This window comes from Petromyzon marinus, unplaced genomic scaffold, assembly GCF_048934315.1.
Source record: "Petromyzon marinus isolate PM22_M1 ecotype Great Lakes invasive population unplaced genomic scaffold, UKy_Petmar_22M1.pri1.0 PM_G_Scaffold_55, whole genome shotgun sequence".
Lineage (NCBI taxonomy): Eukaryota > Metazoa > Chordata > Hyperoartia > Petromyzontiformes > Petromyzontidae > Petromyzon > Petromyzon marinus.
This window is the reverse complement of record NW_027423008.1, coordinates 7,426-34,357: the sequence shown is the minus strand read 5'-3', so window position 1 is coordinate 34,357 and position 26,932 is coordinate 7,426. Positions and strand designations below refer to the sequence as shown.

The following is a 26,932-nucleotide window of genomic DNA, read 5'->3' as shown; positions in this document are numbered from 1 at the left end:
TACAAGTTGAGGGGTGTGGGCGAAACCAAATTGGTTACAAGCTGGGGGGGGGTGGGTGAAACCAAATTGGTTACAAGCTGAGGGGGGTGGGCGAAACCAAATTGGTTATAAGCTGGGGGGGGGTGGGCGGAACCAAATTGGTTACTAGCTGAGGGGGGGTGGGCGAAACCAAATTGGTTACAAGCTGGGGGGGGTGGGCGAAACCAAATTGGTGTCAAGCTGAGGGGGTGGGCGAAACCAAATTGGTTACTAGCTGGGGGGGTGGGCGAAACCAAATTGGTGACAAGCTGGGGGGGGGTGGGCGAAACCAAATTGGTTACAAGCTGGGGGGGGGTGGGCGAAACCAAATTGGTGTCAAGCTGAGGGGGTGGGCGAAACCAAATTGGTTACTAGCTGGGGGGGTGGGCGAAACCAAATTGGTGACAAGCTGGGGGGGTGGGCGAAACCAAATTGGTTACAAGCTGGGGGGGAGGGCGAAACCAAATTGGTTATAAGCTGGGGGGGGTTTGTGGACGACTGTAACAGGGGGGCAGGTACAGTACTCTTGCGCGTGTTAAAGTACAGTGCGTATTAACAGGAGTCTACGGGGGGAGGGGCAGCACTTATCAGTTCTACGGAATTCTAGCCTCGCTGTCACGTGGTCGCCTTATCCGCGCTACGTTTTCTAAACGCGCCCTGCTAAGGCCTCGCACATGGTCGCAAACGAGCGTGGGGGGTATCGCGTCACCCCGGGGCCCGGCGGCGCGAAACGTCGGACCTCCCCCCTCCTATCAGCCCGCCGGCACCGCCACGCGAGGGAATAGTTTTTCGCGTGTAACCTCGCCAATGGCTGGCATCGGCGGAACCCGTCAGCAGGCAACGATGAACCAGGTAGGAGGGCGGCACGCGGGGAGAGAGGAGAGGGGGTGGTGGTGGTGCACCACGTGGTTCACACGGTGGTGTGGTGTGTGGGTGATGTTGTTGTGTAGGTGATGTAGTGTGTAGGTGATGTAGTGTGTAGGTGATGTTGTGTGTAGGTGATGTTGTGTAGGTGATGTTGTGTGTAGGTGATGTTGTGTGTAGGTGATGTTGTGTGTAGGTGATGTAGTGTAGGTGATGTTGTTGTGTAGGTGATGTTGTGTGTAGGTGATGTGTGTAGGTGTAGTGTGTAGGCGATGTAGTGTGTAGGTGATGTTGTGTGTAGGTGATGTTGTGTAGGTGATGTAGTGTGTAGGTGATGTAGTGTGTAGGTGATGTTGTGTGTAGGTGATGTTGTTGTGTAGGTGATGTTGTGTGTAGGTGATGTTGTGTGTAGGTGATGTTGTTGTGTAGGTGTAGTGTGTAGGTGATGTAGTGTGCAGGTGATGTTGTTGTGTAGGTGATGTAGTGTGTAGGTGATGTAGTGTGTAGGTGATGTTGTGTGTAGGTGATGTTGTTGTGTAGGTGATGTATGTAGTGTGTAGGTGATGTAGTGTAGGTGATGTTGTGTGTAGGTGATGTTGTTGTGTAGGTGATGTTGTGTGTAGGTGATGTGTGTAGGTGATGTAGTGTGTAGGTGATGTAGTGTAGGTGATGTTGTTGTGTAGGTGATGTTGTGTGTAGGTGATGTTGTGTGTAGGTGATGTAGTGTAGGTGATGTTGTTGTGTAGGTGATGTAGTGTGTAGGTGATGTTGTGTGTAGGTGATGTGTGTAGGTGATGTAGTGTGTAGGTGATGTAGTGTGTAGGTGATGTTGTTGTGTAGGTGATGTTGTGTGTAGGTGATGTTGTTGTGTAGGTGATGTTGTGTGTAGGTGATGTAGTGTAGGTGATGTAGTGTGTAGGTGATGTTGTTGTGTAGGTGATGTAGTGTGTAGGTGATGTTGTTGTGTAGGTGATGTTGTGTGTAGGTGATGTTGTTGTGTAGGTGATGTAGTGTGTAGGTGATGTGTGTAGGTGTAGTGTGTAGGTGATGTGTGTAGGTGATGTAGTGTGTAGGTGATGTAGTGTGTAGGTGATGTTGTTGTGTAGGTGATGTAGTGTGTAGGTGATGTTGTTGTGTGTAGGTGATGTTGTTGTGTGTAGGTGATGTTGTGTGTAGGTGATGTAGTGTGTAGGTGATGTTGTTGTGTAGGTTATGTTGTTGTGTAGGTGATGTAGTGTAGGTGATGTAGTGTGTAGGTGATGTTGTTGTGTAGGTGATGTAGTGTGTAGGTGATGTTGTGTGTAGGTGATGTTGTTGTGTAGGTGATGTAGTGTGTAGGTGATGTTGTGTGTAGGTGATGTTGTGTGTAGGTGATGTTGTGTGTAGGTGATGTAGTGTGTAGGTGATGTTGTGTGTAGGTGATGTTGTTGTGTAGGTGATGTTGTTGTGTAGGTGATGTTGTGTAGGTGATGTTGTGTGTAGGTGATGTTGTTGTGTAGGTGATGTTGTTGTGTAGGTGATGTTGTTGTGTAGGTGATGTAGTGTAGGTGATGTTGTGTGTAGGTGATGTAGTGTAGGTGATGTTGTGTGTAGGTGATGTTGTGTGTAGGTGATGTAGTGTGTAGGTGATGTAGTGTGCAGGTGATGTGTGCAGGTGATGTGTTGATGTTGTGTGCAGGTGATGTGCTGATGTGTGTAGGTGATGTGCTGATGTTGTTGTGTGCAGGTGATGTGCTGATGTTGTGTTGGGTGATGTGTGTAGGTGAGGTGTTCAGGTGATGTTGTGTTGGGTGATGTGTGCAGGTGATGTGTGCAGGTGATGTAGTGTTTGGTGATGTGTGTAGGTGATGTACTGATGTGTGCAGGTGATGTGTGCAGGTGATGTACTGATGTGTGCAGGTGATGTGTGTAGGTGATGTGTTGATGTTGTGTGCAGGTGATGTGCGGATGTAGTGTTGGGTGATGTGTGCAGGTGATGTACTGATGTTGTGTGCAGGTGATGTGTGTAGGTGATGTGTTGATGTTGTGTTGGGTGATGTTTGTCGGTGATGTGCTGATGTTGTGTGCAGGTGATGTGTTGATGTAGTGTTGGGTGATGTGTGCAGGTGATGTGTTGATGTTGTGTTGGGTGATGTGTGCAGGCTGAATTTGTAGAAGAAGTGGATGCGCTCTCCATCGTAATGAATCGGATGGGGAAGGATTTATTTCACATGGGCTACTACCTTGAAGCCCTCAAAATCTACGAGGAGGCTCTGTCCCTGCAACTCTGCCACTCCGCCTCTGTCGGCAGGTATCGTCAAATGCAGACGCATATCGTGACATCTAACGGGCAGGTTCCAAATGGAATTTGTGACATCTCAGCTTGGTCACACGCGTACGTCGTCACGGAATTGCCCCGGCGTTGACAATAATAATAATCAACGTGGTTAAATTTCGATTTGAAGCTTTCGTGACTGCAAGGATTCATCTTCTTTGGTTCTTTCGGTAAAGTCACCACCACCACCACGTAGAATGAGAATAAAATAATAAATTGATAAAATAAAATAACACAATAATAATACTCTCACTACAGCGCTGTCCTACCAGACAGTCTTGTCCCCTTCGCCTGATGAAGGCCGCTTGTGTTGTGGCCGAAACGTCGTGTTAGAATATTATTATTGTGTTATTTTATTTTATCAATTTATTATTTCATTCTCATTCTACGGTGGTGACGGTGGTGACTTTACCTTAAAGAACCAAAGAAGAATAATCAATGTGGTGGCGCTGATCGGCTGGAGGTCACAACGTGAGATTGTTACAGGGTCAAGGAACGCGGTCGCAAGGTAGCAGCTGCTGTGCGTTGTGCGATGGAGACTCGGCGCTTGTTGCGCAACCATCCCGAGTCGGGATTTTATTTGAACTTTGATTTGCTGACTCCTCCCCCCCCCCCTTCCCTCAACCGCCTGGGATAAGAAGGCTCAACTAATCGAGTCTCTCACCTTTCTGAAGAGATGCCGCGACTCTAAGCTGTCTCTCTCTCCCCTCCTCTGTTCCGACCATGGATGAACTCGTCCGTCTGAACGGGGCCCGTAGCTATCCGTGGTGCTAAAGTTGAGGGCGCTTTGTTTCCTCTCACACAGCTTAAAAGTCGTGATCTGAACGTGGCTCTCTCACTCCAGCACTGTCCTACCAGACAGTCTCGTCCCTTCACCTGATGAAGGCCGCTTGTGTTGTGGCCGAAACGTCGTGAGAATTTTATTGTGTTATTTTATTTTATCAATTTATTATTTTATTCTCATTCTACGTGACTTTACCGATAGAACCAAAGAAGACGCCTGCTTCACGTTTCAGGGCAAGTGCTCCTTTGATCGCTATCAAAGGGGTAACTTATCCCAGCCCCTCCCTTAACCTGTGTATATATAATCCAGGTCGTCTCTGAACTGTGCTCCCGACACATATTCTGCGTTGACTTTTACACCCGAAGACGGAAGCTCGTGTTGCCTCCGAAACGTCCGTGATTTAATTGTTTTGTCTTATTTCATTTTATCTACGCGACTTTACCGAATGAAACCAAAAGAGTTATGAATCCTTGCAGTCACGAAAGCTTCAAATCTAGAATTTGATTTGAAGCTTTCCGTGACTGCAAGGATTCGTGCTCTTTGTTTTTTTGCGGTAAAGTCCCACGTTAGGTAAAAAAATAAAATAATGAAAACGACTAAAAATGAAATCGCGACGTTTCGGAGGCAACACAAGCTTCCGTCTTGTTTATGAATACCACGAAACATTTTAATAGTAATTGTTTTAACAGAAAGTAGTCACTTTTGACTGTTTATTTACCATGCATTAGGCTAGGCCTAGACTTGTACCGATCATTCTTGGCTGAGACCAAAAACAATCAGTGTAATTGCATTAAATAAAGTACCCACAGTAAATAACTCGTGAAATTAACTTAAAGTGAAGAGAACTACCAATAGAGACAGGCACCGAGGGTAGACAAAGGAATACAGAGATACAGGAGAGACAGCAAGACAAAATACAAAGGCAAAGATCCCCCGTGTAGCCTTAACAGACTGTAGTGGCAAGTGCTGTTAGCGAGCACCTACGAAGCCGGCACCGCACAAGAGGGGGTGGGTGGCCAGCACCACGCCCGACCGCCTTTGTCTCCCCAGTGGCGATGTTTACTACACACCACACCAGGTACTCATTTGAGGCTGAGTCGACCTAGGAGAGGCCCAGGACCGGTTCAGATAATCGTCACTGGTGGTGGCCGTGACTGGGAATCGAACCCGGGTAACTGAGTTCATGGCACAGTGCCACCAACCACTACACATAGAGACAGGCATCAGCTGGGTCCGAGATGTAATAACGGGTGATAATGCTTCCCCTTGTAGGCCAGGCCTATGCCAGGAGGTGTTTGTGCTTTCGTGGGATGAACTGTTGCATTGGCAGTAAATGCCCTTTAAAAAAAAAAACTAGAGACCTTTGCTGTAAATCATGACATTCATTCATTAATCGCTGCGAGTGGATTTCAGTGAAACAAACCCCGAGTCGTGGCATTAAGCGACAGCTGACGTGTGACTCCTGGCAGAGTTGTTTCCCTGCTCTTCTGCAACATGGCCATGACTTACGTCAAGTTGGGGAGATTCGAAGATGCTGTGACCATGTCGTGCAAGTCCATCGACGCTGACCGGCAATGGTGCAAGGTATTCATTGCAGGCGGCAAGCCACACCTTTGCACGAGTCATCATCATAGTCAACAACGCGAATTGTCGTCTGTGTAAATATGTACGCTGGTCAGATGCTACGTTAATTCATATTTGGTATAATCCTTTTGGCATTGCCAACTGCTTTTCAAATGCATTTGGAAGTTGTGCCATCATGTGCCCCCCCCCAACGGAATTTGTTTTACAGCCCCCAGGGAGAGATAGGCCCGCTCAACAGCAATGTGGGATGTCACGCAGACGGGGAGTTGAGGGAAACACAGCCACACACACACACAGAGAGAGAGAGACGGGAGGGACACACAGAGACAGACACAAATCTAGACACGTATCAAATATTTCCTAGATAACCTGCATATGCTGTTGGTGCACGTGCTCCGACCAAGCACCTTCTCTAAGGCTGGCACAGCCCCGGCGAAGGCGATCGTGTTACGTGTGGAGTAAGCGTCTCAGCGGTTTAGCGCGTTGCTCTTAACGACCCCACCACCTGTGTTCAATGTCCACCCACAGTTAAAACTGTTGTGAGAGATATCCACACTTGTCCTGGGCCCTTGCCCCGGTGTACAGGGTAGTCCCCAACTCACGACGGAGATGCGTTACGACGACCCCCCCATCGTAAGTCGAAAAATGGCCTAGCCCTACCCAGGAGTCTCAAGAAATGGTGATAATTTAGCATAACAGAGCAATTTACAGTACCGTACTGTATAAACTATATAGTGTATGTATTTATTAATTACTATACTGTGTTGCACAGTAAAATTTAAAGTAAAAAACAAGGTAAATTCTTTGCCTACCCACATGAACTGCAATTTCATAGAAAGTTTTTTTCAGTAAACAATCCCACACTCATTGCCAACACCAGTGACCATTATCCGAACCGTTCCTGGGCTTCCGCCGAGTTCGATTCGACCTCAAATGCGTACCTGGTGCATTGTGTAAATAATCGCAACTTAGGGAGACACGGGCAGCCCAGCATGGTGCTGGCCACCCACCCCCTCGTGTGCCACGCTGGTCTTCATAGGTGGTTTGCAAAACAGCACTTTCCCCAAAAGTCTGTTGAGGCTCCAAGGGGGGATCTTTGTCTTTGTGTGCAGGGTTACTATCAGCTGGGCACGGCGCTCGCTGGGCTGGGCGAGGCAAAGGAAGCGGTCGCTGCGCTGCAACATGGCCTGGCTGTCCTGCTTGTCTCCTCTGGCCACACCGTCAACCTCACCGTTGAATTCCTCATGGAAATGTTCAAGGCCATGAACCGTTAGTATGCCTTGGGATCATTAGGCGCAATGTCATACGGTTTGTGGGCACACTTACCGCAACACAGGCACGTGTGGTTTTAGATACAGAGGTCACCTCCTAGATGATGTGGATCTGTGTAGCGTGCATCTAAATGTGATTTGATCTCTTAGGCACGTGTGGTTTTATATACAGAGGTCACCTTCTAGATAATGTGGATCTGTGTAGCGTGCATCTAAATGTGATTTGATCTCTTAGGCACGTGTGGTTTTAGACACAGAGAGGTCACCTCCTAGATAATGTGGATCTGTGTAGCGTGCATCTAAATGTGATTTGATCTCTTAGGCACGTGTGGTTTTAGATACAGAGGTCACCTCCTAAATAATGTGGATCTGTGTAGCGTGCATCTAAATGTGATTTGATCTCTTAGGCATGTGTGGTTTTAGACACAGAGGTCACCTAGATAATGTGGATCTGTGTAGCGTGCATCTAAATGTGATTTGATCTCTTAGGCACGTGTGGTTTTAGACACAGAGAGGTCACCTCCTAGATAATGTGGATCTGTGTAGCGTGCATCTAAATGTGATTTGATCTCTTAGGCACGTGTGGTTTTAGATACAGAGGTCACCTAAATAATGTGGATCTGTGTAGCGTGCATCTAAATGTGATTTGATCTCTTAGGCACGTGTGGTTTTAGACACAGAGGTCACCTCCTAGATAATGTGGATCTGTGTAGCGCGCACACGCGCACACACAAATGGTAAGTTTTTTTCACGTAAATGTTCCCTTCGTTTTTACACCCTACGGTGTGACATTGCTACGTTTTTGTCTTTTACGTATGCTCCCACGCTTGACTTGGTGGCCTTTCTGTCTGTGTTGGCCGCAGGCAAGACCGACAACAAGAGCCTGTTCGTAGGGGTTCTCCGCATGCTTCAAGAAGAACCGCTGCTGCACACGGAGAAAGTGTGGCAACAGCTGCTGCGCGAGATGGCAGAGCAGGGCCTCTGGAAGGCACGTGCGGCCGACCGCGAGTCGCGCACGCCAGTCGTGTCTGATGCCCCTACGGGCGCGGCGGCGGCATCTCCCGCTCGGCCTCGTGGGATCGTGTCACGCGTCTGCTGAGAGTAAGGCGACGTTTGCGGGCACCCTGGAGCATCGTACGGCACAACGACGGGGGTTTTACGGCGCTCCGTTCTGCCGTCAGCTTGGCGCGTGTGAATTGGCACGCGCAGCGTTCGCGCCGTCTTGGACGCGCGCGAACGCTCAACGAGCGGCGTTTTAATGTTGCGCGATCCGTTCGATGCACGCCCAGTTCCCGTAGTGATCGTGCCCTGTTCGAATTAACGGCGGTGTTTTCCAACGACTCGTGCTGGTTTTAACCTGGCCGACGTTAATGCTTGGGGGGGGGGGATAGCCCTCTTGTCGTGGAACGTGTGTGGGTGATGTTGGTTTTTATTTGTGTCCGGTGTGCAAATAACAGGAGATGTACATAGTGGCGTGTACGCCCGATGACCTCCGACCCCTAAATTCTGTGGTGGGAGTGGAGCCGGCGTCATTAGTGAGTCTCTACTCCCTCTTTCAGGTGGGTCGATGAGTTTGCGATGTGGCCGTAGAATGTTTCTGGTCATACCCCTGTCATTACCTCCCGTAGCCACCAGTCCCTTCACACTCACAACTGATACCCCTGTCATTACCTCCCGTAGCCACCAGTCCCTTCACACTCACAACTGATACCCCTGTCATTACCTCCCGTAGCCACCAGTCCCTTCACACTCACAACTGATACCCCTGTCATTACCTCCCGTAGCCACCAGTCCCTTCACACTCACAACTGATACCCCTGTCGTTACCTCCCGTAGCCACCAGTACCTTCACACTCACAACGGATACCCCTGTCATTACCTCCCGTAGCCACCAGTCCCTTCACACTCACAGCTGACTCCCCCTGTCGTTACCTCCCGTAGCCACCAGTCCCTTCACACTCACAACTGATACCCCTGTCGTTACCTCCCGTAGCCACCAGTCCCTTCACACTCATAACTGATACCCCTGTCATTATCTCCTGTAGCCACCAGTCTCTTCACACTCACAACTGATACCACTGTCGTTACCTCCCGTAGCCACCAGTCCCTTCACACTCACAACTGATACCCCTGTCATTACCTCCCGTAGCCACCAGTCCCTTCACACTCATAACTGATACCCCTGTCATTATCTCCTGTAGCCACCAGTCCCTTCACACTCACAACTGATACCACTGTCGTTACCTCCTGTAGCCACCAGTCCCTTCACACTCACAACTGATACCCCTGCCATTACCTCCCGTAGCCACCAGTCCCTTCACACTCACAACTGATACCCCTGCCATTACCTCCCGTAGCCACCAGTCCCTTCACACTCACAACTGATACCCCTGCCATTACCTCCCGTAGCCACCAGTCCCTTCACACTCACAACTGATACCCCTGTCATTACCTCCTGTAGCCACCAGTCCCTTCACACTCATAACTGATACCCTTGTCATTATCTCCTGTAGCCACCAGTCCCTTCACACTCACAACTGATACCCCTGTCATTACCTCCTGTAGCCACCAGTCCCTTCACACTCATAACTGATACCCTTGTCATTATCTCCTGTAGCCACCAGTCCCTTCACACTCATAACTGATACCCCTGTCATTACCTCCTGTAGCCACCAGTCCCTTCACACTCACAACTGATACCCCTGTCATTACCTCCTGTAGCCACCAGTCCCTTCACACTCACAACTGATACCCCTGTCATTACCTCCCGTAGCCACCAGTCCCTTCACACTCACAACTGATACCCCTGTCATTACCTCCTGTAGCCACCAGTCCCTTCACACTCATAACTGATACCCTTGTCATTACCTTCCGTGGCCACCAGTCCCTTCACACTCACAACTGATACCCCTGTCATTACCTCCCGTAGCCACCAGTCCCTTCACACTCACAACTGATACCCCTGTCATTACCTCCTGTAGCCACCAGTCCCTTCACACTCATAACTGATACCCCTGTCATTACCTCCTGTAGCCACCAGTCCCTTCACACTCATAACTGATACCACTGTCGTTACCTCCTGTAGCCACCAGTCCCTTCACACTCACAACTGATACCCCTGTCATTACCTCCTGTAGCCACCAGTCCCTTCACACTCACAACGGATACCCCTGTCATTACCTCCCGTAGCCACCAGTCCCTTCACACTCACAACTGATACCCCTGTCATTACCTCCTGTAGCCACCAGTCCCTTCACACTCACAACTGATACCCCTGTCATTACCTCCTGTAGCCACCAGTCCCTTCACACTCATAACTGATACCCTTGTCATTACCTTCCGTGGCCACTAGTGCATTCGCACTGTAGGCTGACTCAACCTGTCGGTGATCGTTCGTAAGGTCATGCAAAATAGTCAAAACCTTTTTTACCCTGAGCTGCATTGCCATGTAGTCGTATGTCCTCATCAAAGTTAAGTTTAATACCATGATCAAGAATATTCATATGCGGTGGCTGTCATTATCAACGTTTCGACTCCAATCACCAGGATGTATTCTAAATTAATGTTCAGATACTGAGTGTGGCCAGTTCCCTGTCTTGGGCACAGTTCAAACAGCAGGGTATGGCCTCTCTGGTGATGCCTGTGCTCGAGGAAGGAGTTTCCCAGGTTCACGTGAACTTGTTATCATTCCAAGCCACCAAGCCTGTTCGATTTCCAACTACTGTGCTAATTTATTTTTTGCTACATCTGTTTTTTTTAACTCTTGGAACTCAAAGATAACACACAAATGTCTACAAGGGACAGACAAGATCGCATTTTTTAAATTCTTTTTTGGAAAAGTCAAATATACAGCAGCCTCTAACGCGTGATTATTCTCTAATCGACGTTGTTCCCTCTCCCTGTCTCTCGGTGCATTCCAATGGATGTCTCGCCGTGATTTTTTGCGTAATTTCCAGCTTTTATTTTCCGGTGTTTTCCCAGCGGCTCTCTGCGTTTCTCATCCGTGTCTTATTAGGCGGTGATTGTGATCTAAGCAACCTGCCGGGTGGCTCAGTGGCAGAGCAAACGGCTCCCAGTTAGAGGGCTGTGAGTTCTAATCCTGGTTGGGAGTTCACTTCACCCATCATCATCACCCCTCAACCGTTTGATAACAAAGCAATCATCATCAGCTGTGAAAACCACAGCAAGAAAATTTGAAAAAAAAATAATTCTTGCTGTGGTTTTCACACCTGATGATGATTGCTTCTTGTGTTGCAGTCGAAACGTCGTGAGAATTTTATTTCGATTTAAAGCTTTCGTGACTGCAATGATTCATCTTCTTTGGTTCTTTCGGTAAAGTCACGTATTTTATTGTTTCCCTTCTACGTGGTGGTGACTTTACCGAAAGAACCAAGAATATGAATCTCTCTCTGCAGTCACGAAAGCTTTAAATCAAAACTTTAAAATGAGCAACCACTTTGTGAGGATGTCAGCGGCAGTTGGCGTGTGGATCGACTCGCCCTCCCACCGTAGAAACGCAGAGTTTACACCGCTGGCTAGGGCCGTGAAACAGCAGATGAGCACCGCTTCAACTAATTTGGGGTAGGCAAATCACTTTTGACTTAACCTAAGCGAGAACGGTTTCAAGGGAGGAGACCCGTGGTGAACTGGCGTGTGGAGGGCCCTCCCGTGTACTTTTTGACCAGTGTCCTCTTGCCACAGCTGCTGGCCCCGGGTCAAGAGAAGTGGATCGCCGTTTTGGTCACGTGGCTCCTCAGCCACGGCGCGAAGCCCGCCTCCATCGGCGCCAACCCCTTGCACGCCGCGATGATCCTCATCCTTCACAAGGGCATTGATGGTAAGTAGCAAGAAGTGCGCGGTGATTCTTCGAGGTGCGCAAGTGGGAAACGCGTAAGAGTGTGTGTTAACCCAGGGGTGCTATTGTATTGCACGTATGTTTAATTAATTTTGCGCCGTTTTGTGTGGTGGGTTCTGGAGACACTTTGGATAGGCAACTTCTTTATTACAGTACATAGTTCATAGTTAGTTCATAGTTCATTTATTTGGTATAGCCCTGTGAGCCATTCGGCTCTTGAATCGGGTGCAACCGCAACAAACAAAAAACATGAACAAGAAAACATCTTAAAGTGACTTTGTGTTGACTGTGCAAACAGAAAATACAGGAACAAAAATATCAAAATATTCCTGAAATAGCACCGTACACCAACGCTGTGTGCAAAAATCCCAGTGGGATGCAAGTCAAATAACAACAACAACAACCACAAGACAACTAAGATTAAGGCCATCAGTCTAACTCCGCCACGTGGCGGTGAGCGGCCGTCTACGGGCAAACTGGCCGGCACGTCGGTTCGCCACCCGGGCCACGTCGCGGGCTCGGCGCCTGCTTAGCTCGCGAGAACCGACAGGGTCGGGAGGCGCGCCTCCGGGCGATTGGCGCAGAGAGCCGCGTTTCTCAGGAGCTGCTTATCGCTTTGCGCCGTGTTTTTTTTATCTGTCGCCAGACGAAGAGGGGCTGCGCGTCCTGAAGCTGCTCTTGGAGAAAGCCCCGAACGTCAACGCGAGGGACGCGGGCGGCAACTCCCTGCTGCACCTCGTCTTCTCTTCGCCGCCCTGCTAGGTGCGTGGCAGGACCAAGTCTGGATCGTGACTCTGGCTCGACTCGTTGTTTAGCCGTGGCTTGGGGCGAGGAAGGAGATGGTATAGTTATCTCTTGAACGGGGGTCACACCCCTCAAAACTGTACCACCAACAGCCTCATCCCACACGCACGTGCAGCCACGGGCCACCAATCGCTTCTGCGAACCATTTACTAAAAACCACATGGGATAAAAACCACGTGCTTCATACAGTACACAAGGCAGTGACATATTACCGTGTTAGAGTACTCGAAGGCACCAAATTCGTTATGCGCCGTTTCTGCATGATCCAGAAGCCATATATACATGAACCAGAAGCCATATATACATGAACCAGAAGCCATATATACATGAACCAGAAGCCATATATACATGAACCAGAAGCCATATATACATGAACCAGAAGCCATATATACATGAACCAGAAGCCAAATATACATGAACCAGAAGCCATAAATACATGAACCAGAAGCCATATATACGTGATCCAGAAGCCATATATACATGAACCAGAAGCCATATAAACATGAACCAGAAGCCATCTAGACATGAACCAGAAGCCATATATACATGAACCAGAAGCCATATATACATGAACCAGAAGCCATATAGACATGAACCAGAAGCCATATAGACATGAACCAGAAGCCATATAGACATGAACCAGAAGCCATATAAACATGAACCAGAAGCCATATACACATGAACCAGAAGCCATATATACATGAACCAGAAGCCATATATACATGAACCAGAAGCCATATATACATGAACCAGAAGCCATATAGACATGAACCAGAAGCCATATATACATGAACCAGAAGCCATATAGACATGAACCAGAAGCCATATAGACATGAACCAGAAGCCATATATACATGAACCAGAAGCCATATATACATGAACCAGAAGCCATATAAACATGAACCAGAAGCCATCTAGACATGAACCAGAAGCCATCTAGACATGAACCAGAAGCCATATATACATGAACCAGAAGACATATATACATGAACCAGAAGCCATATATACATGAACCAGAAGCCATATAGACATGAACCAGAAGCCATATAGACATGAACCAGAAGCCATATAAACATGAACCAGAAGCCATATAGACATGAACCAGAAGCCATATATACATGAACCAGAAGCCATATATACATGAACCAGAAGCCATATATACATGAACCAGAAGCCATATATACATGAACCAGAAGCCATATATATACATGAACCAGAAGCCATATATATACATGAACCAGAAGCCATATATACATGAACCAGAAGCCATATATACATGAACCAGAAGCCATATATACATGAACCAGAAGCCATATATACATGAACCAGAAGCCATATATATACATGAACCAGAAGCCATATATATACATGAACCAGAAGCCATATATACATGAACCAGAAGCCATATATACATGAACCAGAAGCCATATATACATGAACCAGAAGCCATATATATACATGAACCAGAAGCCATATATACATGAACCAGAAGCCATATATACATGAACCAGAAGCCATATATACATGAACCAGAAGCCATATATACATGAACCAGAAGCCATATATACATGAACCAGAAGCCATATATATACATGAACCAGAAGCCATATATATACATGAACCAGAAGCCATATATACATGAACCAGAAGCCATATATACATGAACCAGAAGCCATATATACATGAACCAGAAGCCATATATACATGAACCAGAAGCCATATATACATGAACCAGAAGCCATATATACATGAACCAGAAGCCATATATACATGAACCAGAAGCCATATATACATGAACCAGAAGCCATATATACATGAACCAGAAGCCATATATACATGAACCAGAAGCCATATATACATGAACCAGAAGCCATATATACATGAACCAGAAGCCATATATACATGATCCAGAAGCCATATATACAAGAACATAGTACTGAACTGCCACCGTACATCGTCAGCGTACTTACCAGACATACGTGAGCAATGTTTTTAATCAAGTGATATCTCCTTCCTACGACGATATATTAATATTTTTTTTTTTAAATAAATACACATCATGTACAAACATGCCAATGGCCTGTAACTTTGTTGGCGCCAACATGCTTTTTCTCGTTGCCCCACTAGCAGCGCGAGTAGCCCAAATGTTGTTGTGGGTGAGTCCAGCCACGGTGTTCACCACGGGCCAGCTTCGTGCAAGCGGCAAAACAGCGGCACGTTTCAGACGACGGGATTAGAGCGCTACCCAATTGAGTTTGGGGGGCTTCCTCCGATGTTGGAAAGTCAAGTTCAGGGGCCGTCCATAAATGACATCACGCACCTATGGGGGGGGGGGGGGAGGGGGGTCAGACATTTGTGACGATGTGTGACGAGGTGGAGGGAGGAGGGGGGTTTGAGAAATGTGACGTCACGTAAAAATGCGCAACTTTAAATAAACGTAATTAAATAGAATTGTCACAGCTACTTTTGATTCATTATTCACTATTTGATTATTTAAATTGACTAAGGCCACCTTTTATTTCTTCCACGAAGGAGCATTTTGCTTCTCCATGGGAGAATGGGTGAGTGGGTCGTTGAGTGAGTGGGTGGTTGAGTGGGTGAGTGGTTGAGTGAGTGGATGGGTGAGTGGGTGGTTTAGTGGATGGGTGAGTGAGTGGTTGAGTGGGTAGTTGAGTGAGTGGGTGGGTGAGTGGTTGAGTGGGTGGGTGAGTGAGTGAATGGGTGAGTGGGTGGGTGGTTGAGTGAGTGGGTGGTTGAGTGAGTGGGTGGTTGAGTGGGTGGGTGGATGAGTGGGTGGATGAGTGGGTGGGTGAGTGGGTGAGTGAGTAGTGGGTGGGTGGGGTAAGTGAGTGGGTGAGGTGAGTGGGTGGGTGAGTGAGTGGGTGAGTGAGTGGGTGGGTGAGTGAGTGAGTAGTGGGTGGGTGGGGTAAGTGGGTGTGTGAGGTGAGTGAGTGGGTGAGTAGTGGGTGGGTGAGGTGAGTGGGTAGGTGAGTGAGTGGGTGGGTGAGTGAGTGGGTGGTTGAGTGAGTGAGTTGCTTCTCTATGGGAGAATGTTGAAGCAAACAATCTCGAGTTGAAGCGTTCGTGACTACAGGAATCCACACTCTTTGGTTCTGTCGGTAAAGTCGTCTCGTTGGTAGGCAGACCATAAAATAATTAAATACGCACTACAATGACAATAGTTTAAAGTGATTTGCCGCGTGTTTTATTTTCAAAATGGAAATATGGTTTAGGGGGGGAGGGGCAGAGCTTTGTGACGTCATATTTGAAAGGGGGGTCTGACTTTTTGTGACGCCGTGTGACGAAGAGGGGGGGGGGGGTCAAAAATCGGCCAAATCGTGTGACGTCATTTATGGACGTGCCCCCCTTTATATCCCTCCGTACCGGTGTCATCGCTGCTCACGACTCTGTGTGGCGAGCAGATAACGTCGGGGCAAGAGGACGGTAACGTTGTTCAAACTACACGCCACGGGCCCGGCACCATGCGGTGTGACATGCCCCCATGTCACGACACAATTATTTAACGTTCTTACAATAACACGTCCGGCATTGTGTATGCATGTATTTACTTAAATTGTGATTCGCAGCCGACAAAAAAATTTCCCAAAAAGTTTTCCTTTTTTAATGAAATACTATTAATCAAAATAAGCAATAGGTCGATTAATTAACAAAAAAAATCTGTTTGTCAAGAAATGTCAACATGCAAATTCGTACAAATTCGTACTGAGGTTTTATATTTGCCAGAAATTGTTAAAAGCTCAGTACGTCAAGCTCACCATACTCACGTCTTCAGCATCATAATTGGTGACCTATGGTGCGTGGTAGTCCGTGACCTTTAGATTACAAACGCAAATATTCCTCACCTGGGTCCTTACAAAACTCGGTAGACACCTACCCGCGGAGATCATCGATAGAGCATCAGGTTTTTCAAAATCTTTATAAATATTCTCCACACGTAGACGGAAGAATGTGCATTTACACGTCAATATTCCCCACATGCGGGGGTTTGCGTTTTAGCAACTGCATAAAAAGTGTTGTGCTGCACTATGCTCCTGCGTCTATGCTCCCTGCCTTCACCAACATTCGCTGAACAGCGTTGAAGTAAAGTGAAATAAGCCCCCACGACCCTGAATGCCATGAGGAGACCCTCATCCATCACTGGATTGAAACAAGGGCGGAACAAGCGCATGCTGAGCCTGCCCACGTGCGTAATCCGCGTTTCAGGTCTACGGACAAATAGATGACGATATTGTTTTAGGCTGGGAACTTCGCATACTGTATATTATATTTTCTAAGTGATTTTAAGTCCATTCCAATCAGGCCAAGCGATTCTAAAATGTTTTTTTTCACAGTAGCCAAACCCTGGTGTAGTTAATAAGAGTTAAAGCGAACTCCATGGACAATTGGCATTCAGTGGACCATGTAAGCCCCACCTGATGTGTGCACTCTGGACAACGTGGATCGATACTCTTTGGTTCTATTGGTAAAGTCACGTAGGTAAAAAATAAAATAACAAAAATCACGACGTTTCGGCCACAACACAAGCGGCCTTCATCAGGTGAAGGGACGAGACTGTCTGGAGGACAGCGCTGGAGTGAAAAAAGCCACGCTCAGATCACGACCTTTAAGCTGTGTGAGAAGAAACAAAGTGCCTTGACAAAAGAATTAGCATAGAATTTAGCATTGAAATGGCTCATTGAAATAGCTAAGTTAAAGCATACACATCCGCAGAGGCACCCCTTGACAAAGGAATTAGCATAGAATTTAGCATTGAAATAGCTGAGTGATTAGCTTGTAATTGGTCACAGAAATAGCTATGTTAAAGTCAGAGCATATACATTCACCGAGGCACCTAGTACAAATCAAACAGGAGAATTTAGCGAAACACAACCACGCTCAGACCGCGGACCTTTAAACTGTGTGCGAGCAAACAAGGTGTCCTGACAAAGAAATTAGCATAAAAATTAGCATTTGATTTGCCGATTTTAGAAAAGAGGTGGTGTACGTGCCGGTGGACTTGCCGTTTGGCGCGGGGGGGGGGGGAGTTTACCTATTGATGGTGTGAAAAGGGAATTTATAAGAGCTGCGAAAGTTTGGGGTACCACTACTTGAAAAATATACTGTACCATTGAAATTAGTTTAATGTGGGTGGACGTAACGTGGATTGACTTAGCGTACACTGCGTGCAAGCTTTCCATTTCCCCCTCCCTCCACAATAGACTTTGCATCTTGTGTTGCCAGAAAAGAAGTGGAAAACCTCTTCTCATACCTAATACTAAACTTTACAACGAAATGAAACTGAAGTGAAGGCTCTTGAACTACTTAGGACCAACTTGGTGTTGTTGTCTCTGTTTCCGCATCAATGTGGAAGATTGAGTTGAGCAGACTGTTTTGTCTAATCCATGCAACGTTCAACCAACATTTTGCAAGTCACAACACAACTATGTCGGCTTCTTCCTTCACACTGGTCAGCATTCAAATTCCTTCCCATCATCACTTTTCCCCAAGCACTCAGGGAGTGTTTTATCAAATGCCTTGGGACATTTGTCCAATTTTTTTTTTACTTAGTTTCGTTGCTTATGAGAAACAAAACCATTACACAGAGACTACCATTGCAATACACAGAGGGTTGATACTCAAACATCTGTATAGATAGTAGGTCTCCCAACCTACTTAAGATAGTAGGTCTCCCAACCTACTTAATGTACTTCCATTAACTCGGTGTCTCCATAGCCCAACAAACGGGGTGTTTGACATGCAGGGCGATGTCTAATCTACTAGCCCTGCATTATTAAGAGTGTCCTTAATATACGATTAATATTCACGTTCTTGGTTCTTTGGGTAAAGTCACGTAGAAGGGAAACAATAAAATAAAAATTTTCCCGCTGTGGTTTTTCACGCTTGATGATGATTGCTTGTGGTTGCAGTCGAAACGTCGTGAGAATTTTGTTGTTTTATATTTTTTTATTGTTTCCCTTCTACGTGGTGACTTTACCGAAAGAACCAACAATATGAATCCCTGCAGTTACGAAAGCTTTAAATAAAAAATATATTAATATTCATTATTACCAAGCAAACTACATTCGTGTTTTTTTTCTTAAATGCATTCCGTTTTAACTTGTAACAAATATTTTTTTTTTATGTATTGACAAATTATAGGTTTGCATTCCACTGTGTGGTGCAATTATTAAACATTCTAACAATAACATACCCAGCATTGTGTATACATATATTTAAAATGTGATTCACAGCAAAAAAAAAATAGTATGCTTTTTAATGAAATACTATTAACCCAAATAAGCAATAGGTCGATTAATTTAAAAAAAAATATCTGTTTGTAAAGAAATGTCAACATGCTAAATAAGTAAATGAAATAAGCATAGGAGTAAATGCTTATCTTAACATACTTATTACACACGTTCATTTGAAATGTTATGCAGGAGATAAAATCACCAAAGTTGACCAACACAGCAGAGCAATCCGTTCAGACTGGTAGTGAGTGGCAAGTCTACACAACGATGTTTTTTTTATGGTAAATCGTCCAAAGAAATGTAACTGAAACCAACACACCAGCATAACACAATGCCCCCAAATCATTTTTCTTGACGATTGGCGATTCCCTGGGCATGCAGCCAGTGGTCTGGGCTTAGTTCATTTAATAGTTAGTTCATTTATTAGGTATAGCCCTGTGAGCCATTCGGCTCTTGAATCGGGTGCAACCGCAACAAACAAAACACATGAACAAGAAAACATCTTAAAGTGATTATGTGACTGTGCAAACAGAAAATACAGGGAAAAAATATCAAAATATTCCTGAAATAGCACCGTACACCAACGCTGTGCGCAAAAAATCCCAGTGGGATGCAAGTCAAATAACAACAACAACAACCACAAGACAACTAAGATTAAAGCCATCAGTCTAACTCCGTACTACAATAAACAAAAACATGGCCAAAACAAAAAAAAACTTTTCGAAATCACCAAAATAAAATCCAAAAATCCAATGTAACAGTGATCATAGGGACTGTGACCGAATTTTTAACAATAAACTACGTAAATAAATTATAGCACCAAAATCTAGAGCCATATTTTAGGCCACTGAATAGCAGTGGCAGCTAGGGTTTGATTACAGCACCGAGGCTCACCTGTGGTGCAACTTCGCCCTGCTAGGTGCGTGGCAGGACCAAGTCTGGATCGTGACTCTGGCTCGACTCGTTGTTTAGCCGTGGCTTGGGGCGAGGAAGGAGATGGTATAGTTATCTCTTGAACGGGGGTCACACCCCTCAAAACTGTACCACCAACAGCCTCATCCCACGCGCACGTGCAGCCACGGGCCACCAATCGCTTCTGCGAACCATTTACTAAAAACCACATGGGATAAAAACCACGTGCTTCATACAGTACACAAGGCAGTGACATATTACCGTGTTAGAGTACTCGAAGGCACCAAATTCGTTATGCGCCGTTTCTGCATGATCCAGAAGCCATATATACATGAACCAGAAGCCATATATACATGAACCAGAAGCCATATATACATGAACCAGAAGCCATATATACATGAACCAGAAGCCATATATACATGAACCAGAAGCCAAATATACATGAACCAGAAGCCATATATACATGAACCAGAAGCCTTATATACATGAACCAGAAGCCATAAATACATGAACCAGAAGCCATATATACGTGATCCAGAAGCCATATATACATGAACCAGAAGCCATATAAACATGAACCAGAAGCCATCTAGACATGAACCAGAAGCCATATATACATGAACCAGAAGCCATATATACATGAACCAGAAGCCATATAGACATGAACCAGAAGCCATATAGACATGAACCAGAAGCCATATAAACATGAACCAGAAGCCATCTAGACATGAACCAGAAGCCATATATACATGAACCAGAAGCCATATATACATGAACCAGAAGCCATATAGACATGAACCAGAAGCCATATAGACATGAACCAGAAGCCATATATACATGAACCAGAAGCCATATATACATGAACCAGAAGCCATATATACATGAACCAGAAGCCATATATACATGAACCAGAAGCCATATATACATGAACCAGAAGCCATATATATACATGAACCAGAAGCCATATATACATGAACCAGAAGCCATATATACATGATCCAGAAGCCATATATACATGAACCAGAAGCCATATATACATGAACCAGAAGCCATATATACATGAACCAGAAGCCATATATACATGAACCAGAAGCCATATATACATGAACCAGAAGCCATATATACAAGAACATAGTACTGAACTGCCACCGTACATCGTCAGCGTACTTACCAGACATACGTGAGCAATGTTTTTAATCAAGTGATATCTCCTTCCTACGACGATATATTAATATTTTTTTTTAAATAAATACACATCATGTACAAACATGCCAATGGCCTGTAACTTTGTTGGCGCCAACATGCTTTTTCTCGTTGCCCCACTAGCAGCGCGAGTAGCCCAAATGTTGCTGTGGGTGAGTCCAGCCACGGTGTTCACCATGGGCCAGCTTCGTGCAAGCGGCAAAACAGCGGCACGTTTCAGACGACGGGATTAGAGCGCTACCCAATTGAGTTTGGGGGGCTTCCTCCGATGTTGGAAAGTCAAGTTCAGGGGCCGTCCATAAATGACGTCACGCACCTATGGGGGGGGGGGGGGAGGGGGGTCAGACATTTGTGACGATGTGTGACGAGGTGGCGGGAGGAGGGGGGTTTGAGAAATGTGACGTCACGTAAAAATGCGCAACTTTAAATAAACGTAATTCAATAGAATTGTCACAGGGGCGGTGCCGAGGGGTGCCGGGGGGTAGGTCCAGGGGCGGTGCCGAGGGGTGCCGAGGGGTGGGTCCAGGGGCGGTGCCGAGGGGTGCCGAGGGGTGGGTCCAGGGGCGGTGCCGAGGGGTGCCGAGGGGTGGGTCCAGGGGCGGTGTCGAGAGGTGCCGAGGGGTGGGTCCAGGGGTGGTGCCGAGGGGTGCCGAGGGGTGGGTCCAGGGGCGGTGCTGAGGGGTGCCGAGGGGTGGGTCCAGGGGCGGTGCCGAGGGGTGCCGAGGGGTGGGTCCAGGGGCGGTGCCGAGGGGTGCCAAGGGCTGGGTCCAGGGGCGGTGCCGATAGGTGCCGAGCGGTGCCGAGGGGTGGGTCTAGGGGCGCTGCCGAGGGGTGCCGAGGGGTGGGTCCAGGGGCGGTGCCGAGGGGTGCCGAGGAGTGGGTCCAGGGACGGTGCCGAGGGGTGCCGAGGGGTGGGTCCAGGGGCGGTGCCGAGGGGTGCCGAGGGGTGGATCCAGGGGCGGTGCCGAGAGGTGCCGAGGGGTGGGTCCAGGGGCGGTGCCGAGGGGTGCCAAGGGCTGTGTCCAGGGGCGGTGCCGATAGGTGCCGAGGGGTGCCGAGGGGTGGGTCCAGGGGTGCTGCCGAGGGGTGCCGAGGGGTGGGTCCAGGGGCGGTGCCGAGGGGTGCCGAGGAGTGGGTCCAGGGACGGTGCCGAGGGGTGCCGAGGGGTGGGTCCAGGGGCAGTGCCGAGGGGTGCCAAGGGGTGGGTCCAGGGGCGGTGCCGAGGGGTGCCGAGGGGTGGGTCCAGGGGCGGTGTCGAGGGGTGCCGAGGGGTGGGTCCAGGGGCGGTGCCGAGGGGTGGGTCCAGGGGCGGTGCCGAGGGGTGCCGAGGGGCGGGTCCAACGGCGGTGCCGAGGGGTGCCGAGCGGTGCCGAGGGGCGGGTCCAGGGGCGGTGCCGAGGGGTGCCGAGGGGCGGGTCCAGGGGCGGTGCCGAGGGGTGCCGAGGGGCGGGTCCAGCGGCGGTGCCGAGGGGTGCCGAGCGGTGCCGAGGGGCGGGTCCAGGGGCGGTGCCGAGGGGTGCTGAGGGGCGGGTCCAGGGACGGTGCCGAGGGGTGGGTCCAGGGGCGGTGTCGAGGGGTGGGTCCAGAGGCGGTGCCGAGGGGTGCCGAGGGATGGGTCCAGGGGCGGTGCCAAGGGGTGCCGAGGGGTGGGTCCAGGGGCGGTGCCGAGGGGTGGGTCCAGGGGTGGTGCCGAGGGGTGGGTCCAGGGGCGGTTCCGAGGGGTGCCGAGGGGTGGGTCCAGGGGTGGGTCCAGGGGCGGTGCCGAGGGGTGCCAAGGGGTGGGTCCAGGGGCGGTGCCGAGGGGTGCCGAGGGGTGGGTCCAGGGGCGGTGCCGAGGGATGCCAAGGGGTGGGTCCAGGAGCAGTGCATAGGGGTGCCGAGGGGTGGGTCCAGGGGCGGTGCCGAGGGTTGCCGAGGGGTGGGTCCAGGGGCGGTGCCGAGGGGTGGGTCCAGGGGCGGTGCCGAGGGGTTCCAAGGGGTGGGTCCAGGGGCGGTGCCGAGGGGTTCCGAGGGCTGGGTCCAGGGGCGGTGCCGAGGGGTTCCGAAGGGTGGGTCCAGGGGCGGTGCCGAGGGGTGCCGAGGGGTGGGTCCAGGGGCGGTGCCGAGGGGTGCCGGGGGGTGGGTCCAGGGGCGGGTCCAGGGGCGGGTCCAGGGGCGGTGCCGAGGGGTGCCGAGGGGCGGGTCCAGGGGCGGTGCCGAGGGGTGCCGAGGGGTGGGTCCAGGGGCGGTGCCGAGGGGTGCCGAGGGGCGGGTCCAGGGGCGGGTCCAGGGGCGGTGCCGAGGGGTGCCGAGGGGCGGGTCCAGGGGCGGTGCCGAGGGGTGCCGAGGGGCGGGTCCAGGGGCGGTGCCGAGGGGTGCCGAGGGGCGGGTCCAGGGGCCGTGCCGAGGGGTGCCGAGGGGTGCCGAGGTAGTTAACATCTCTCAGAGACATGATCTAACCCACGACCTCCTGTATACCAGGCGAGGTAGTTAACATCTCTCAGAGACATGATCTAACCCACGAGGGTCCTCCTCTACCGGAGCAGATAGTTTTTCCCGTATTTGCTCAACTAAATGTTGGTCACCTAATATACACACCTATAGCCCATATTTTCAACCTGTCCATCAAATAAGCATCAGTTCCTCTAGAATGGAAAGATTCCTATGTCCGTCCACTTTACAAAGGGGGCCCTAAAGATGATCCCAATAACTACTGACCTATCTCAATTTTGTCCCCATTGATGAAAATTTTTGAAAAATTATTGAACTACCAAATTATCAGTTTCCTGTCCACCAACAATCTACTACATCTAAAACAATCCATGTTCCGAAAAAAATACAGCACCACATCTGCTGCATTAGACTCTTTGAATAAAATTCACAACAGCCTTGATAATAAGCAGTACTGTGCCTGTCTTTTTCTTGACCTGTCCAAAGCTTTTGATACAGTAGACCACAACACCCTGCTTAGTAAACTAAGTTGCCTCGGTTTTTCCGAGAACACAGTACAATGGTTAAAAAATTACCTCTTTTCTCGCACACAAACTGTATTCACAGATGGTTGGAGGTCAAACAGTGTTAAGATAACAAAAGGGGTTTCACAGGGTTCCATCCTCGGCCCCCTCTTGTTCTCTCTTTATGTCAATGTCTTGGGCACTGACCTGGATCATTCCAGGGTAAATCTTTTTGCAGATCACACGATACTGATTAAATACAAATGTAAAAGCGAGGTGTTGTTGTATAGCTGAGCGGTATTAACTGCGTATAGTCTTACTCGGGGTCAAGAGGTTGATCAAACACAACTGTAAAAGCGAGGTGTTGTTGTATAAGCTGAGCCGTATTAACTGCGTATAGTCTTACTCGGGGTCAAGAGGTTGATCAAATGCAACTGTAAAAGCGAGGCTATTGTTGTTTAAGCTGAGCGGGATTAACTGTGTATAGTCTTACTCGGGGTCAAGAGGTTGATCAAATGCAACTGTAAAAGCGAGGTGTTGTTGTTTAAGCTGAGCAAGATTAACTGTGTATAGTCTTACTCGGGGTCAAGAGGTTGATCAAATACAACTGTAAAATCGAGGTGTTGTTATACAAGCTGAGCGGTATTAACTGCGTATAGTCTTACTCGGGGTCAAGAGGTTGATCAAACACAACTGTAAAAGCGAGGCTATTGTTGTATAAGCTGAGCGGTATTAACTGTGTATAGCCTTCCTCGGGGTCAAGAGGTTGAACATTCAAATGAAAGTCGAAGGTCGACTTAGGCCATAATCCGTCAGAGGCGATAACAAAAAAACCGAGCACCACAAAGGCCCTTCTCTCTTAAAACACACATCCCGAGTAGGCGTGTGTATTAATATATAACGCGAGACTACGGTCGTGCACACATCAAACTCTCCCGTACCGCAGCCTGAGCTGCCAATGCATCCAGTCGCCGCTGTCCACATCTTCAGTTGCATTGTCGTCGTAAGACGCTGTTTGTAATCGTGGTCGTCTTTCGCGTCGCAGCAATGAGGGATCTTCACGACGAGCTCGCAGCTGCCGATCTGGGAAGGGTGGCGGCAATGCTTGGGTGAGCAGCAGCAGAAGAAGAGACGCTTTGAAATGGGTTCCATTGGCAAAGAAGTCAGCGGCTCTCGTCTGGTACGGCCACCGAGGGAGGAGGAAGTGGGGCAAGCCCCCCCAAGTTTCGGGTTTGCTCCGACAAGCCCACAGCTGCGAGCCACAGCGGTCTCCACCGCTGGCAGCAAACTCTGAGTCTGAACCGACGACGTTCCACAAATACGCAGCCCCCTACGCGCCAACACCGCCGTCGCATCGAACAAACATCCACTGAATTAATCTTTGTTTTTTTCGGTAAAGTTACGTAGAAATAAGAAAAAATAAAATTACATAATATACGACTTTTCGATTGCAACACAAGCAATCATCATTAGGTAGAGGAAACACGTAACCGCAGATATATACAGCCCTTAAGGAGAAGGAATTAACACAGATATACCAGGGGATATAGAGAGACGGAGCATCACACTAAATCAAACAGGGTTTAGCAAAATTTGGAAACTTTGTAAAGCAACACAGACGGTCAGTTAAAACACAACGCATGGTCTAGTTGAATATGCTATTTCAAAGATTGTTAAACTGTAAGTTGAGTGTGAAATTTACGAGTGATAGAATACATACCATAGAGAGACCTATGGGGGGAGACACGCACACAGTTAAGAGGTGAAGCAGCTCTGTACCGAGCCCTTAAATAGCCAGAGATGGAGGGACTGGGTTTCAGAGACAATGGGACACAAATTAGCATGTACCGAGGCGCAAACCGTTTAGCTATTGCGAATCGTGTGTTGTGTTTCACATCGATATTCTCGGCTCTTTCGGTAAAGTCACGTAGACGTAGACGGCAAATGAGGAATATTTTAATTCCTGCAGCCGCGAAAGTTTTCGGTGAAAATTTCGTCTTTCAATAACGCGTGGGGTGGAGCGGTTGTCGCCGCGGTGAGCGCGGTGCGCGATGAACTCCACCGCCCGAGTTTGATTCTCCGTCACGGCTAACCGTCAAGTGGCAGAGTGACACCTGAGCCAGACCTGGACACTGCCTCATTCAGTCAACCTGCACACTGTGTGTACAGTGAGGGAATGTATGTATGTACAGTGAGGGAAAAAAGTATTTGATCCCCTGCTGATTTTGTACGTTTTCCCGCAGACAAAGAAATGATCAGTCTAGGATTTTAATGGTAGGTTTATTTGAACAGTGAGAGACAGAATGACAACAAAAAAATCCGGAAAAACGCATGTTAAAAATGTTATAAATTGATTTGCATTTTAATGAGGGAAATAAGTATTTGACCCCTCTGTAATTTGTCGGTAATGTTTAGAATTCGCCAGCGTGCAATGGCCTACTCGTTTTGAATGACACTACAATAGTATGTTTTACATCCACTGTTAAGCAGATGCTGCATATTTTTTTAAAGAGCTTCTTAATCAGATGTTATCTGATGCAGTATATTTCACTGCAGTAATTAAATTTTGTTAAAATGCCTGTCAATTATTTCGATTAAACACTTGTCTGATTTTGTGTGTACATGCATCATTTTATTTATAAGGGTCAAACATTGAATAAGTGATGTTAGGACAAAGTGTGTGTGTGTTTGGAAGTAACCTGTACAGAGAACTCAGGTGAGACCCGTTGTTCTTGTGATACAGGTCAAAGGGTACTTTTGTGTTTCACGAAGCGTCTGCCTCTGGAGCAACTCATTGTCTTTGAAATAGGGAGCACGCTCGGATCATTCATCAGTTACAAGGCATACCACTTGAAAGTTACACGTACAGGAGATACATACACACAGTGTACACACACACAGTGTACACAGTGTACACACACACACAGTGTACACACACAGTGTGCACACACACAGTGTACACACACACAGTGTATACACAGTGTATGTCCACAGTGTATATACGTACACACAGTGTACACACACACACAGTGTATATACACAGTGTACACACACACAGTGTACACACACACAGTGTATACACAATAATGTCCACGTTGTTGTAGCTGAGCCCACGCACCCAAGGGAGGTAGCAATGTAA

The 26,932-nt window shown here is 48.1% G+C and overlaps 1 protein-coding gene across 1 annotated transcript; it reads left to right on the top strand.

The window, feature by feature from the left end:
- The first annotated feature begins 572 nt into the window (after nucleotides 1-572).
- On the top strand, nucleotides 573-26,404 carry LOC142917907 (TPR and ankyrin repeat-containing protein 1-like). The gene is made up of 9 exons (XM_076062248.1): nucleotides 573-870; nucleotides 3,024-3,172; nucleotides 5,450-5,564; nucleotides 6,677-6,833; nucleotides 7,699-7,823; nucleotides 8,293-8,394; nucleotides 11,537-11,672; nucleotides 12,337-12,452; nucleotides 24,839-26,404. Exons 1-8 carry the CDS (start codon nucleotides 826-828, stop codon nucleotides 12,450-12,452), a joined length of 945 nt encoding a protein of 314 aa, XP_075918363.1. The 5' UTR covers nucleotides 573-825; the 3' UTR covers nucleotides 24,839-26,404.
- Nucleotides 26,405-26,932: the final 528 nt, after the last annotated feature.